The sequence below is a fragment of the Rhipicephalus sanguineus genome, chromosome 2 (genome assembly GCF_013339695.2).
Source record: "Rhipicephalus sanguineus isolate Rsan-2018 chromosome 2, BIME_Rsan_1.4, whole genome shotgun sequence".
Classification (NCBI taxonomy): Eukaryota; Metazoa; Arthropoda; class Arachnida; order Ixodida; family Ixodidae; genus Rhipicephalus; species Rhipicephalus sanguineus.
Window position 1 is genome coordinate 33,616,402 of NC_051177.1, and position 14,241 is coordinate 33,630,642.

At 46.8% G+C, this 14,241-nt stretch overlaps 1 protein-coding gene across 1 annotated transcript; it reads right to left on the reverse strand.

The window, feature by feature from the left end:
* Positions 1-513: 513 nt before the first annotated feature.
* LOC119381524 (uncharacterized) lies at positions 514-13,249 on the reverse strand. Its single transcript, XM_049412811.1, has 7 exons — positions 13,153-13,249; positions 11,887-12,126; positions 7,900-7,952; positions 4,299-4,513; positions 1,922-2,042; positions 1,678-1,750; positions 514-644 (listed from the first exon to the last, which is right to left on the reverse strand). Exons 1-7 carry the CDS (start codon positions 13,247-13,249, stop codon positions 514-516), a joined length of 930 nt encoding a protein of 309 aa, XP_049268768.1.
* Positions 13,250-14,241: the final 992 nt, after the last annotated feature.

Sequence of the window (14,241 nt, forward strand, 5' to 3'; positions counted from 1 at the left end):
GAATCATCATTTCGCTAAAATAATAAGAAAAAATAACATGAAATTAAGAAATTAGATCACTGTAGAGCAAAAGGATTTTCCTTGAACGCTAGTATGCTTAAGTATACTATAACTAAAATCTTGAATTTTACGTGCAAAAACTACGTATCATTATGGGGCACGTCGTAGCCACGATCTATGTACTAATTTCGACCACCTAAGTACACGGGCCAACTTACTCCAAGGTGACGAGTTCCTTCAAACACGGAGCATACACATTCTCAAAATATAAAACAAGTGCAAGCTAGACTTTCCTGTTGACTCTCTTTCTCTCGCTTTTAAACATTATCTCCAGGTCAGATATCTGCAAAACTCTAACTTCAGTGTTCGACAACTCATCCCTGTTTTTATTACTAGAAACTGTATTTTGTAACCCTTTTTTCCCAGAGCGTTGCACCGTACTTCGAATAAGCAGGAAAAAAGGGGGGGGGGACACTCTTCGTCGTTACTTTCGGCACAGACACTTCTGAAGGCTCACGCTTTCAGGCGTGTAGGGACGAGAAACTCACTGTCGACGAAGCTGGCGTTGTAGACGGCCTGGAGTGGAGTGTTGTTTATCACTTTCCGTACTTCTCTTGCCAGCTGTTCCGGAAACGAACTGCTTACTAAGAGAAAGTGAAAAAAATCGATAAAGGTCAATAGTAATGAATTATTTATCAAGACATCGATAACGTCACAGTAAACTTTGTTACATTATTTGTATAAAGGCGAGAATCTTTCACCACCTCACTCGAGAAGCAGCTCTTTTGAGAACGGTCCACTACATGTTGGCTGTTGTTCAGCTAAGCATCTTAAAGGGAAGTTGAAGCACTTAAAAAAATTACTTTGGGGTGTGTAATCATAGTTTGATCCCTGCTGAATTCGAAAACCAATGTAAGAGTTCACATAAGTGAACGCAAATAGCATATCTTTGCAAAAAACAGCGGCTGCAGCCGCAGGGCTTCTTGAGATGCTGAGCGAACGCGGTGACGTCATCTTCGATGTGCCGCGTCATCGGCACCATCAGCACTGTTAAAGCATGGCCTTCGCGATCAGTTCTGCCAACGCGCGCAGCCGGAACTAGTCACGGAGGTCATGGTTGGAGCTACGACAGTGCTGCGTGGCTCCGCCAAAGCTACCGACGATGACGCAGTTCCGGTTAGTTCGTTTCCACGCCCACACTTTCGGCGCGTTCGCGCGGGCGGAGCAAGACGAACTTTTCTTTCGCGTATTTTGAAGCTCCTGCTGCCACAATAGCGAGAAAAATTACGCCATCGTGGACGATAATGTTTGTCCTTGTTAACAACAGAGTTTTACCGAATTCTAAAATCACTTCAGCCTCCCTCTAACAAGCTACTGCCTTGAAAGCTTGGTTCTCTGCAAAGTTAGATTGTTGTGCGGTAGAACAAACTTTACTCTCTCTGCACCAGCAGAAAAGAAGAAAGAGTAAAGCAAGAAAAAAATTTGCAGGCAATCTGCCGGGATTGTTTGTGGCTTTCAGGACGAAATAGGGATTGATACATCGATTGCCAGTGACTAAACCGTCTGGTTAGAGGTCGAAAGTTTCTTTCATATACGCACTAACATGTATGGTAAGAACGTTTCATGCGTTTCATAGGCTTGCACATAATCAAAACTTGCGCGCGCCTACCAACTTACTTCCGGAACCAAAAGTTACTTTCATGGTTTCCAGCGTTGGCTTGATGTCACCGTCAAGAAACTGGTCGAATCGCTGAAACAGCAGGCGCCACGAGCTTTTTAGGAGTGCGAACCCATTACTGATTTTTCTTCTTCTGAACATCTAGACGCGCTATGGCATGCCTAAGGTGTTCAATGCCTAGAAAAGCTCACACATTTTTCACTTTATCAGCGACGTGCATTGATACCAGGGCGAGAAACTCACACAGTTCATGCTGTTGAGAAATGATCTCATGTCCTTCCTTATCTCCCATGTCTTGCTTTGCATGATGTCGACAGCGTTTTCGGCTCCAAGTGAAGAGCAGATTTGAAAGATGTAGAACAGTCTGGAATAGCGAAGCGAAAGGCTGTTTGCATGGTCCCTACTGTAGTAATGTTTGAACACTGGACACTAAAAAAAAACCTGACGTTCCAAGCTTATTTCCTATCCATTTGCACAGTACCTAGCGGAGACCGTCTTGCGGTTGTCGTAGAAAAAAAAAAAGGCATCGGCTGGCGTCTACGCATCTCGTCAGCGATTTTTAGGCTACAGCTAGGGCCGTTAAAATGTCCTGCATATCACGTTGCAGTGCAGTGGACGGTGCACAAGCGTCGCACTGTGCCGTGAGCCTGATTGCTGGACGTACGACACTTGCCTATAAACTGCTCTCCACGCCATGTACACGAAAAATCGTGCAGCGAGGTGTTCAACCGCTTACACCAACTACGGCATACCTTTTGCATTCATCATTCACCGCAGTTCAGTTGCGTATTGCTCAACTGGGGTTGAGAGCTCGACCGATGCCTCCCAGTAGATAAGTTAGCTGTTTAACCGCGAGTAGCATTGTTTGAATGAGATGAACTGAGTTAGTTCAAGAGCAAAATTAGTCAAACGCCACGACAGCAGGCCTCGCTTCGATTCTTCGACAGCAACAAACAGAACGATATACTGCATAGATAGATTTGAACCAGACGGTGCCTGTGGATCTTTTAGGACTAAATCCACCCATTCGCATTGCACTTTGAGATGGTGGAGGCGGTCATGTGAACGTCCTTATGTGAACGTCCTTACTGAAATATGTATATAGTAAGATAATAGGGAGCCAAAAGATGAAAAACTCAACGTCACGCGAGAGCCTCTTTACCGCATCTGGCGAACGTGCTAACATGCAAATGACCCCTCTTCATAGGTGAATAGCTTACGTGCTTTTACGCAGCCAGACCTTCGATTGCGTTCAAGCGACCGTGATATACTTGATGTATGTCTACGCCCACGCTGTCGCCGAGAGGCAACGGCCGCTTCAAACAGCAAAATTTATTTTGAATTTTTTACACTTTTAATATGCACAAACAAGTTTCATTTCTGCCTTGTTCAGCGAATTCCCCATTTCTATCAATCTAAAAGAATATTTACATTAACTGGATTAAATTATATGTAGTCGATGTCACCCTTAAAGGGACACTAAAGAGAAAAACTGTCTTTATCGTATAAGTAAATTACCCTTTCACGATACCAAAAACACCACTCTTTCCGCGAGAAGACACTTCGTAAGCGAGAAAACGCGCGAAAAGGAAGTGGTGTTGGCGACACCACCTGGAAGTTCCCGCCCCAGTCACCGTGACGTCACAGATTTTGACAGCGTCTACTAGGACATACGTACTTTTTAATCGGTAAAAATGAGGTACAATGTCGTCTGAGGGAGCCAGAGGCTTAACGTACCAAGTTTCAAGAAATTTCGGGGAGCCAATAGGGCCAAAATAAAAAGAAACACTTTAAAGGGGTCATGAACCACTTTTCCAAGTAATGATCTAATGGCCTCAGTATCGGCGTGTACTGCCTCCCGAATCGATTGCCGCAAAAATTTCTCGAATCCGTCGAGAATCAGCGGAGTTACGGGGGTTTGGCGCACGCTCCCAGCGCTTTCTCTCTTTTCTCGTGCCGGCGAGCGCACTGGAAGCTAGACAGGGAGGGATGGCATGGGAGAAAGAAGTTACGCCAGCGCGCGTCATGAAACGCGATCGCTCTCCCGCTGTGATTCGCTTGCGCGAGTGCGGCTACCGTGTACTGAGGAGTGCGGCGCCGGCAAGTGGCGGCACTCCGCGGCAAGAAGCGCATCTGATCCGAACGCCGCTCTCGATTTACGTCGGCTATCGGCCAATAAGCATGCTATGTCTCTTGCTACGTACAGCGGACAGACGCCCCGCCCACCGACGAGAGTGAGAACCGGCCTCTGTTTGAAAAGAGGGTGCCTGGGGAAACGGCAACTTCGCGCTCCGCTTGTGGCCATTACGCGGCGCGCACGACTGTAATATTTGGCAGAGCAGTTCATAGCCGTGTCAGCTTTCCGCAGGATGTGTTTTTTCAGTCAACCCAAGGGGTGCTTCATGACCCCTTTAAAATCAATGACGTCACCATCAGAGATTTCGGCGGGAAATTTAAAAGTGAAACTTTTCACATTAATTTTCTGGTCTGATAATAAACCTATGGTGTTGAAATCAACGACACTAGAGCTTTCAGAGTATAACTTATCAGTCTAGGCTAATTTACTGTATCCCTTTAGTGTCCGTTCAGAGCAACAGTGGGCATAGTCGCGCGCACTCACGTGATCAAAGACGCGAACGCTGCCGTGAAGGCGGTGTACCACGTGATGCTGTCTGCTCGCGCAGGCAGCCCGAGCAGCTTTCGCAGGAAACCCCAGTGGACGCGTGACACGGACAAGCGAGACATCACCAGGATGGGAAGAAGGATGAGGACCACCACGATGAGCGTCGTGAGCGCGTACCACGCGTTGTTCAGCCGCGGCTGGTGCCGAGACGCCTATATACGCAAGGCGGAGAAACATCACGTATTGTTGTTTGCACGTAGAATCTGTACGGATCGTCAGACGTAGATCTTTGAAACGCGCGTGGATAGCGTATCCACTTTTAATCCAGCACTTTCAACAACGATGTCGAGAGTTGGGCTAGTTGGTACGCAGTGATTGAAGTGGAGAACGAGCAAAGAAAACAACCGACCCAGAAAGAGAAGAGTGTCGTGCCGCCTTCTTTTTCTGTGTCCATTGTTTTCTTTGCTGGTTGTCTTCTTCAAACGTTCCTTTTACCGACAAATGTCTATCGTCTTTCTTCGAACCGTCATTTTGCAACTTTATGCACCGCAATCAAACCAAAGGGGGGAAAAAAAAAACGCCAGGCCTGCGCGGAAAGCGCAGCACAGTCACAGCGAAAGTGCACAAATTCACTTTTGTGACGGAGAAAGCCGTGACCGTATAAGGATGCTCGGCACGGTTAACAACACAAAAGATGTAAGTCTATATACCTAAATAGGTAGGTCTAAAGAGGCCGTCTATGACCTTCATGATAATGGTGTTGTGGTCAAGGTGTCTTATAGCACGAATATAACTGCGACACAGGACAGCCAGGCACAGCGTCCGTGGCTTAGTCAGGGGTGCAGTGTTTCGGTGTGAGAACAACTAAAAAAATTTTGCTGATATCATTGTGTAGAACAACTACGTTCGAACATACGAAGAACCAGGTTTAAGGCATCTTCAGAAAATCAGGTACAGCTTGAGCGTTCCGTCTACCTGGCCAGCGCCTCCTCTATCTTTCTGTGCCTGGGCGAAGGAGCGGAGCGCAATGGGAACCGACCGTCGGCGTTAGTGCGGCTTTTAGCCGCCGGGCGCCGCCACCGTAGTAGACCAGCCGTCGCGTCGTCGCTCGCGGAAACGAATGCCGTGGCTGCATTCGAAGCTGCTATATGGTTCAGTTTTCGGCTGCATTCGCGTTGTTTAAAGTACAAAGAAAACTTGTAAACTGGAATCATGAAGCACTTGTCGTTCTGGGCAACCAGCCCATTTCGAAGGCATGTGTCTTTCGCGGCTATTTGATCGAGACGCTCGCGCGTCGTCTGCTAGCCCGATTCCAGAGAGCGCATGCCAGTGATGCGCGGAAAATTGTTTTGTCACCGTTACGTTCGCTTGACTGAGAGTCGGTTATTGACTGTCTGAAAGTCGATTTTCGAAAGTAGCATTTGCCAAGAGCTAATACCGAAAGCTTGGGCGCTTAAAGTTCCCCGATGCGTGCTAGCGTCTACTGGTGTAGCACACTATACGCAAGCCACGAGTTCATGCGCTTAATAGCATGAAATGTCACTAAGGTGCTTCCAGTGACAATGTCGGTTGTTTCGCCCGTAGCGCATGTAGTGTCCACGGGCTTCGCTTCTTCAGCTTCGGGACCTAATGTCAGCGCTGCATGCACACGGTTGCGAGGCAGTGTTGCTACTAGTACTACATGCATTAGGTGACTGTTCGGACGCAACACGGTCACGTTTAGGGATACTTGCCATGCTGGTTCAGTTGTTACCTTGGGCTGCAAACGTGAAGGGTAGTCTGCAAAGAGTGACGCTACTGCATCCTTCGTAAGCAGCCGCTTCTTATATTCTATGAAATCTACGCGTCGTAAACGACGGCTGCATATTCTAGTGTAGTTTGAAAATGTATTAGGAGACCAATTAACCCTACTAATTACTGCAAGCCACCTCTACCGAACACCATCGGCAGCTGGCGTTTCATGAAACGAGAGCCGAACAGTGTATTAAGGCGAAAGCCTTAGATGCCTCATCAAACGCGAAAATTGACCGTCGGTGGCGTCAGCGTGAGTGATGCAAAAAATAATTAGGTGATGACGTCATCATATGACGTCACAGATCATAAAATTTTGTGACATCGTCGTGACGTCACATAACGTGACGTCGTTATATTACATCTTCGCTTGGTCAAAATGGGCCGATCACGGAGGCAGTGCATGCCTCCGCTGATGTGCAGAAAGCCTGCACTGCCGCCGATCCTTGAGGCTGTAAGAAAACCACGTTAGGCGCAAAAATATCTCGGAGGGAGGCAGGAAATGTTCAATACCTTGACTAGAAGAAAAGAAGAAAATGGCTTTCGCCTTTCAGTTGTCTTAGGTGAATGCATAAGGGACCCTGTGAGACTTCTTTTCTTTATCAATAAAGGGAAATTAAAAAAAAAGACAATCGTGATTTCTTTCAGTTTCATTTGCAGAGTGGAACATAACAGTATGACATACTAAGGCATTGGGGCGGTTGCAATAGACTGAAATAGAAAATAAAGCGCGAATACTATCAAACTCGATTGCAAGTATCGAACCGGCAGCGCGGCCTGACAGTCTGCCTGCGGAATACTTACAGCGGGGACGGAAAGACAAGCGAACATGCGGCATCTGCATTCTGTGCAGTTTCGCATCTATTTTCAAGTGGTTATAGCATCGATGAATAATGCGAACACGACGTCATCCATGACACAATAAAAGACCATCTAGCATCTTTTTATTGCCACTACGGTTAGAGCATGAGGAAAACAGCGCGCCGCTATGTTCGCGTTTCTTTCCACCCCCCTGTAGCTGTGCAAGCCTGCAAGAAGCACAAATGCAATTAAACTCGGATGCAAACACGAATTCGTGAGCTTCGTGATACGCGCGGCCGTTCAGCGCCAGCTTCCCGTAGTCTACTTGCACAGCGCCACCACGCGGCAGCGGCGAGCGGACGCGGAGCGCGCGCTCGACGGCCCGAGGAGAGCGTTCGCCCAGGCACTGAAAAATAGAGGAGGCGCTGACCTGGCAGAGCCCACAGAATTTCAATCAATCAATCAATCAATCAATCAATCAATCAATCAATCAATCAATCAATCAATCAATCAATCAATCGTGTTTCACTGATAAAAATATTTGGGTAGCCGTTTCAGGTTAAAAGCCATGATAGTAGCTTGACAGGGCCCAAAAGACATCACATGGAGACATCAGGGTAGCGCATGATGCGACGTAGTAGTAATTGCATACAAAATATCTGAAAAACGTCAATAAGCTATGGCTGCATCATAACTAAACAAAAAATAGAATCAATACCATTGTGCATCATAGCAATATTTAAACATAAGAGAACACGTATTCTTACAAAAAGGGGGAGGAGGGGAATGTAATTAGGATATAAGAAAACTGAAACTTCGGTCTGGCAGTATAAAACATAACAATGGTAAAATGTCACATGTGTCGCAAATACGTCGCAAATTCCGCAACATTTCACGGGAAATAAGTTGATGATGGGGTAGAGATTACACCGCGAACGCGCTTCACGTATGTACATTGTGTAGGCAGCGTTGGCCAACTGTCATCATGAAATGATGACCGTCTTACCAAGCTGGTCAGTCCCGTGCGCATGTCGAAGGCCCTCTCGTCCAGTATCTTCTCTTGAAAAGGAACAAAAGAAGAAGAGCACAAGGAAATATGAGCATTCATATTGAAGGTAAGGCCCTCTGGCCCAGCATAATAATAAGTAATAATTGATCACCCATAAGTATTTATGATCCAAAAATGCGCATGGGCTGTTAAGGACACCGTAGTGAAGGGCTCCGAATAAATTTCCAGCACTTGAGTCCTTCAGCGTATCTAAATCCAAGTACACGGGCATTTTTGCACTGCTCCGCAACCGGAATCAAGTGCAGCAATCAAGCCTTAGACATTGCGCTTAACAAGCGGATAAGCGTGGCCGTGGAGCTCTAGCGGCCATGTGCACAAGATTGAGGTAGTGCAGACCATATATTTGGTTATATTAACTCCATGGAATAAATGACCATTTGCGTGTGCAGGTTTCACCATAAATGGAGGGGGGGGGGGAGCAAGGCTTTAGACTACAAGAAGATGGCCTCCCAGGTAACTGAGTTCCTGTGGCAACACGCCAGGGTATCCTGCCAAGTTCGGGAGAAGCAGAACGAGACTCTGCACAACGTTACCGTTCTCGGAAACAAGATCTTGCCTGCAAAAGTAGAAGAAGTACTGAACAAGGGACCCAAATACAGTTACGAGCCTCGCAAGCAACGACGTCAACTTTTGGCCATGGTACGCACTGTGGCAAACCGTGCAGCCGAGGACGACAAAGGGAGACTCGTCGGAGATGGCGTCGCCTCACTCAAGCGCACAGTAAGTCACAAGCTTCCCAAGAAACCTCCTTTCCGGGACGTTGTTAAGTGTCTTGAAGAAAACAATCTCAGTGTTCTTCAAGCAGACAAAGACGGGGGGTTTGTGGTGATGCCTAAAGGAATGTTTCGAGAGAAGGCATGGAACGCTGTGCAAAAGAACTTCAAGTGTATTTCTTTTGACCCTAAGGAGTGCAAGAAGTTGGCTGTTCACAAACTGTCAGAGCTTCACTTGGATGGTCTCAGGAGGGCAGTGGAAAAAGGGGGCTCGGGTTTTTTAGAAATGTTTTTTACGGCGAAAACCCATAAGCCTGCTTGTCCGTTTCGTGCAATTGTGTCGGAAGGCCGTTCGTGGTTGATTAACCTCAGTCGTTTTCTCCAGTGCCAGCTTAGCGCGTTGCCCTGTGACGATCCGTTCGGAATCGGCAGTTCATCTCAGTTGGTCGAATTTGTGGAGTGCGTGGAGAAAGAATCTGGCTTGACGGCCTTCTCGATCGACATAGAGGAACTATATTACTCAGTGCCGCACGCGGAACTTTTTAGTGCGGTCAGAACAAAGATTGAGGATGTGGGGGACGTGAAATTTCAAAATAGCTCAGGCATCACTAGTGAACATTTTATGGCCTTGTTGGAATTATATCTTCAGTCGACTGTTGTAATCTTTGAGGACAAGCATTATGTGCAAAGGAGTGGTATATGTATTGGGTCCCCCGTCGCACCCATACTGTGCAATATATTTTTGTCGGGTATAGATCTTGATGTTCAGGCTAATCTTTCTGATTCAAGAGTAGTAAAAATTTTCAGGTATGCGGATGATTTCTTGGTTGTACTGAAAGATGTTCCTAATTTTGCTCTCGATGAATGTATTGATGGTGTGATCAGCACTTTTAAGTTGTACGGCAGTGGATTACGCTTTACTTTCGAGAAACCAGAAAATGACGTCATTCAGTTTTTAGATGTTCGCTTGCACTTTCATGAAGCTCGTGTCTGCTGGATTTACAATCCGCGCTCTGCAAAAGGGTTTCTACCTTATGATAGTGCTCGTTCTAAAACTATCAAAAGAGGGATCGCCATCACTTGTCTTGGCGCATCGTTAAAAAAGTCGTGTGCCCACATTGCGCAATCAGGGTTTTCCTCCCAAATTACGCGCCTTTTGCGTTCAGGATACCCGGAATTAACAATTACTTCCGTGTGTGAGCAGCTGCTGCAGACAATAAAACACCCTCAGGGAAGGAGAAACAAGAAAGAAAAGAAGAGGGTTACAGGCAATTTTCGTACCTACATAAAGTACTGCACAACATAAAAAAAAGTAGCATCAAGATACGGAGTCAATGTTGTTTTTTCTGCCCCTCAGAAGCTGAGTAAAGTTTGTTCCTTAGTAGACAGGGTGCCTGAGTTGTGTGAGAAGAAGCACAGGAACAAGTTCACTGAATGCCGGTCTCAGGTCGTTTATGAAATCCCGCTCAGTTGCGGACGGAAATACATCGGCCAAACGGGCCGATGTTTTAATGATAGGGCTCGAGAGCACAGGTTGAATGTGCAAAACAAGTCAAGGGGGCACCTGGCGGACCAATGCCGCAGGTGTGGTTGTGCACCAGAGTTTCATAGAAGCAGTTTTTTTAAAAAGAGCGAGCAACAAATTGGAGAGAGAAATAATGGAAGCGTTTCTTATCAACAAAGCTGGTGATCAATGTGTTAGCGAACCTTCCTTATTTCTCTCCAAAGACGAGATGGCCTTTTTGGAAGGCCATGTATGAACAACCTTTTAAGTTTTAAGTTTTAATTAGACAGGGCTGGGTTTCATCTGTTGATCATCTTCTGTATGATAGAGCACTCTCGTTTTGCGGTTGTTGGGGGGTTCATCGTCTTTCCAGGTGCCACGTTTTTGTTTGTTTGTTTATTTGTTTGTTTGTTTGTTTGTTTATTTGTTTGTTTGTTTGTTTGTTTGTTTGTTTGTTTGTTTGTTTGTTTGTTTGTTTTAATTGTTGGAACACCTTGCTTTCTAGCTGTGCTGATTGGGAGGAGCATGCGCAATACAGTGTTCTAACGAGATGTGTGCACTTACATGTTAAACTGTGATAGTGTCTTAAAGCTTGTTTGACAATTGCCATGCGCGTCTGTATAATCTGTGGTTGCTGTTTCCGGTGGTTAACTGTGCGTTGATTCAGGTTTTGTATGATATAGCGTTCATGATAGTGCTGTTACTGGTTTCGTGAGTGGGGGCGTGTTGTTGGTGGTGGCATGTGACACTATAAAGGAAGCTGTTTCATCAAATAAATCTCAGTTGGTAGTCAGCACTCGTCCTGTGGTTTTTGTGTCTTCAGTCCCGTCCCTGGTGCTGTTATATTTTGCAATGTCGCACCAACTTGACCAGCCAAAGTCTCTGCTTTAGACTCGTTGGTCGAGTGTAATAGGCAACATGCTTCACAGTGGACGAGAAAATTAAAATGAAGCGATGACGTACATCTCACAATGGCCTTGCCTTTGGTCTTTGGCTTTCCGAGAGTCAAGATGGGAAGAAGTAAACACCTACTGGGGCTTGTTGGTTTTCCATTACTCGTACACTGTTGCGCTTTAAAGACATGGGAAAGAGCACAGAGGCATTCGACGAGACAAGAGAAGATACTGGACGAGAGGGCCTTCGGATATGCATACAACATGGAGCGCACACTATCAACCAAGATTGATAGTGTGCGCTCCCTGTGTGTCTCTGTGCTCTTGTCTACGTCTTGTACGCGCAACAGTGTACGAGCAAAATAAGTAAACAGTTCTTGGAATGCAAATCATCAGCACCTTCGGCCACCATTGTCGTCAAAAACCTGCGTGACCATAACCTTGCTCTTTAAAGAATGACGCAACAGGTCCGAGAGTAAAAGTATGAGGCAGATTTCGCCCCCCCCCCCCCCAGGTGAGTACGGGAACAGTCGCCCCCCACCCCCCCTTGTCCCCCTCCCCCGTGCGCACGCCTATGTATGGCTCTACTTGGCGGTAGTTCAAACCTGAAGACGTTGTAGCCATCTCGACCAGAACTTAGTGTCGCACAGATGCCCCTTCGTCTGAACTCTAAACATATACAACAAATGTGACTGACCAGTCCATTAATGCATGCGTTATTAGATTGCAGAGAAGATATATACTTCTGTGCCTGACACACCGGGCAATGTCATATCTTCTGCCGTTATCGCATCGAGGATACAGAGCCGCTTACCTGTATCTACGTCGTCGGCGAGTGAATTTGCGATTCTCGATGCGACGTAGTTCCAGAGGTGCACATAGCTGGCGTCTCCGTACAGCGTCACGTTGCGCTCCCCCGCGTAGGCGCATCCTGCCAACTCGACGGCGGCCACGGCAGAAGCGGCACCGCCGCTTAACGCCAGCGACAGTGTCGCGAGCAGAGAAACTGCGCACATGTGCCCAGAACGCTTGGGCCACCAGTCAGCAGCAGCACCTGCATGCAAGAAGCGAGCGCTGCAGCTTGCAGTGAAGAGTTTGCGCTTTGAGACGACAGTACACCCTTCTGGTTGGGTGGGCGTTTGGGGATATGCGTACAACACCCTTCTGGATAGGTGTGCATTTCGGGATACGCGGACAACACCCATCTGGTTAAGTGGGCATTTGGGGATATGCCTACAACACCCTTCTGGTTAGGTGGGCATTTGGCAATATGCCTACAATACCCTTAATTCTGGTTGGGTGGATATATGGGGATATGCATACAACAGCCTTCTGGTTGGGTGGGCATTTGGGGATATGCCTAGAACACCCTTCTGGTTGGGTGGGTATTTGGGGATATGCATACACCTTTCTGGTTAGGTGGGAATTTGGCGATATACCTACAACAGTGAGCACATGGAAGGTATGCTGGTGCAGTGGCAGTTATGGTCCAGTGCATACCCTGTGCAGGGCCTGGGCCTACTGGAGACTATCTTGAGGAAACTTATGTCGCGCTGGCAAGTTTTTTTGTTTAAGTCAGTCATATCAAACTATGCTTTCTTTTTTCCCGCATCCTCGATAAAAGGACATAAGAGATCTTTTCTCGTGTGCTTCATCTTACGGAAGAAAAAAAAAAAAAGAAAACCGCTGCTCTTTTCTCACTTGCATATGAAGGGAGCCAAGTTTTGAAGAGATGTAAAGTAGTGTAAGTCGAAGCAACTGGTTTAAATTTTTGCATAGAGCTGTTTGCACAAACAACGACGCTATAGTAGCTCACTTTTGTTGCGAAATGGGAGTGAAAACAAAGTTTCATGTTATGAAGACAACGTGGCAAGAGGTTGACACCATCGAAACGTTGGTGGCGCCGGTTGATGAATTCATTCATTCAGATAAGGGAGGCTGCTATTCAGGGAGAGGGAGATAAATACATAGGTAGGCGCACACTTAGTCACGCATGCCAAGCCGCTAGCAACTCCAAAGTGAAACTGATCAGTATGTATGTACTTTTGCAGCGCTCCTAGTTCAGTATGTAGATATGCACCTTTCGCCGCTATTTGTGCGCAGCCAACATCGAGCACCTCGTTTACACTGCCCCGGTTTCCACCGTCGTCGCTATACAGGTACTCCCTGTGTGGCATAGTAATAATGCGTGCACGGTGGAGTAAACACGTTTGCCACTCACGTCCAGCGCGCCTACTCGCAGAAGCACGTTGTAGTCCGCGTCCGGTATTCTGAAGACGGCTCGAAGATTACCGGTGACATTGGTGTCTTGTCTTTACGCTTGCCGCCGTTGTCACCTGCTGGAGCTAGCACTCGTGAATCGCCACCATTAAACTTCGTCCTCTTCTTCATCGTGTTGAAGCATGTCTTTTGTAAAAGAAAGATCGAAACAAATGAAGCAAAAAAAATATACACATAACTAAACAAAGCCGTTCTATGATGCGTGATATTGCTTATCCGTATCTATCACTGGGCAGCCGTTCCTGTTTCCGACATAGTCCAATTAGTTGGCCGAGCCAATGCCACGACTTAGGTATGTCGGCGGAAGGAGACATACAAGAGAAAGAGTTACAGAAGACAGGGGCGTAGCCAGAAATTTTTTTCGGGGGAGGGGGGGGATTCAACCATACCTTATGTATGTTCGTGCGTGCGTTTGTATGTGTGCGTGTATATATACGCAAGCAAAATTGAAAATTTTCGGGGGGGGGGGGTTGAACCCCCCCCCCCCCCTTTGGCTACGCCCCTGACAGAAGACATGCACAAGAAAGAAAAAAAAATCTACGAATCCTACGCGTGTGTGAACAGTTGGCAATCGAATCTTTATGTGATATGTGTCATTCCATGAGCGCAGACAAATCAGACAAATGACCACGTGACAGTGGTTGACGCATTGTACCTATTCTAGTACACTATACATTGTACATTTCTATCCATGGTTTCTCTATTTCGGGGCTTCCGTCAGCCCATAATCGTCTTGTCTGGTTGGCCGCATGCGCTTGGCGTTCGGTGCACGATCTTGAGGAGTCATTTGAGTAACACGCGTCTTTTTTCAGAATTATCCGTTTCGCGACACTTTCGTAGATCCACTGGGGAGTAGTGGGGCTTGCCAAATTTCTGTGGCACATACGTT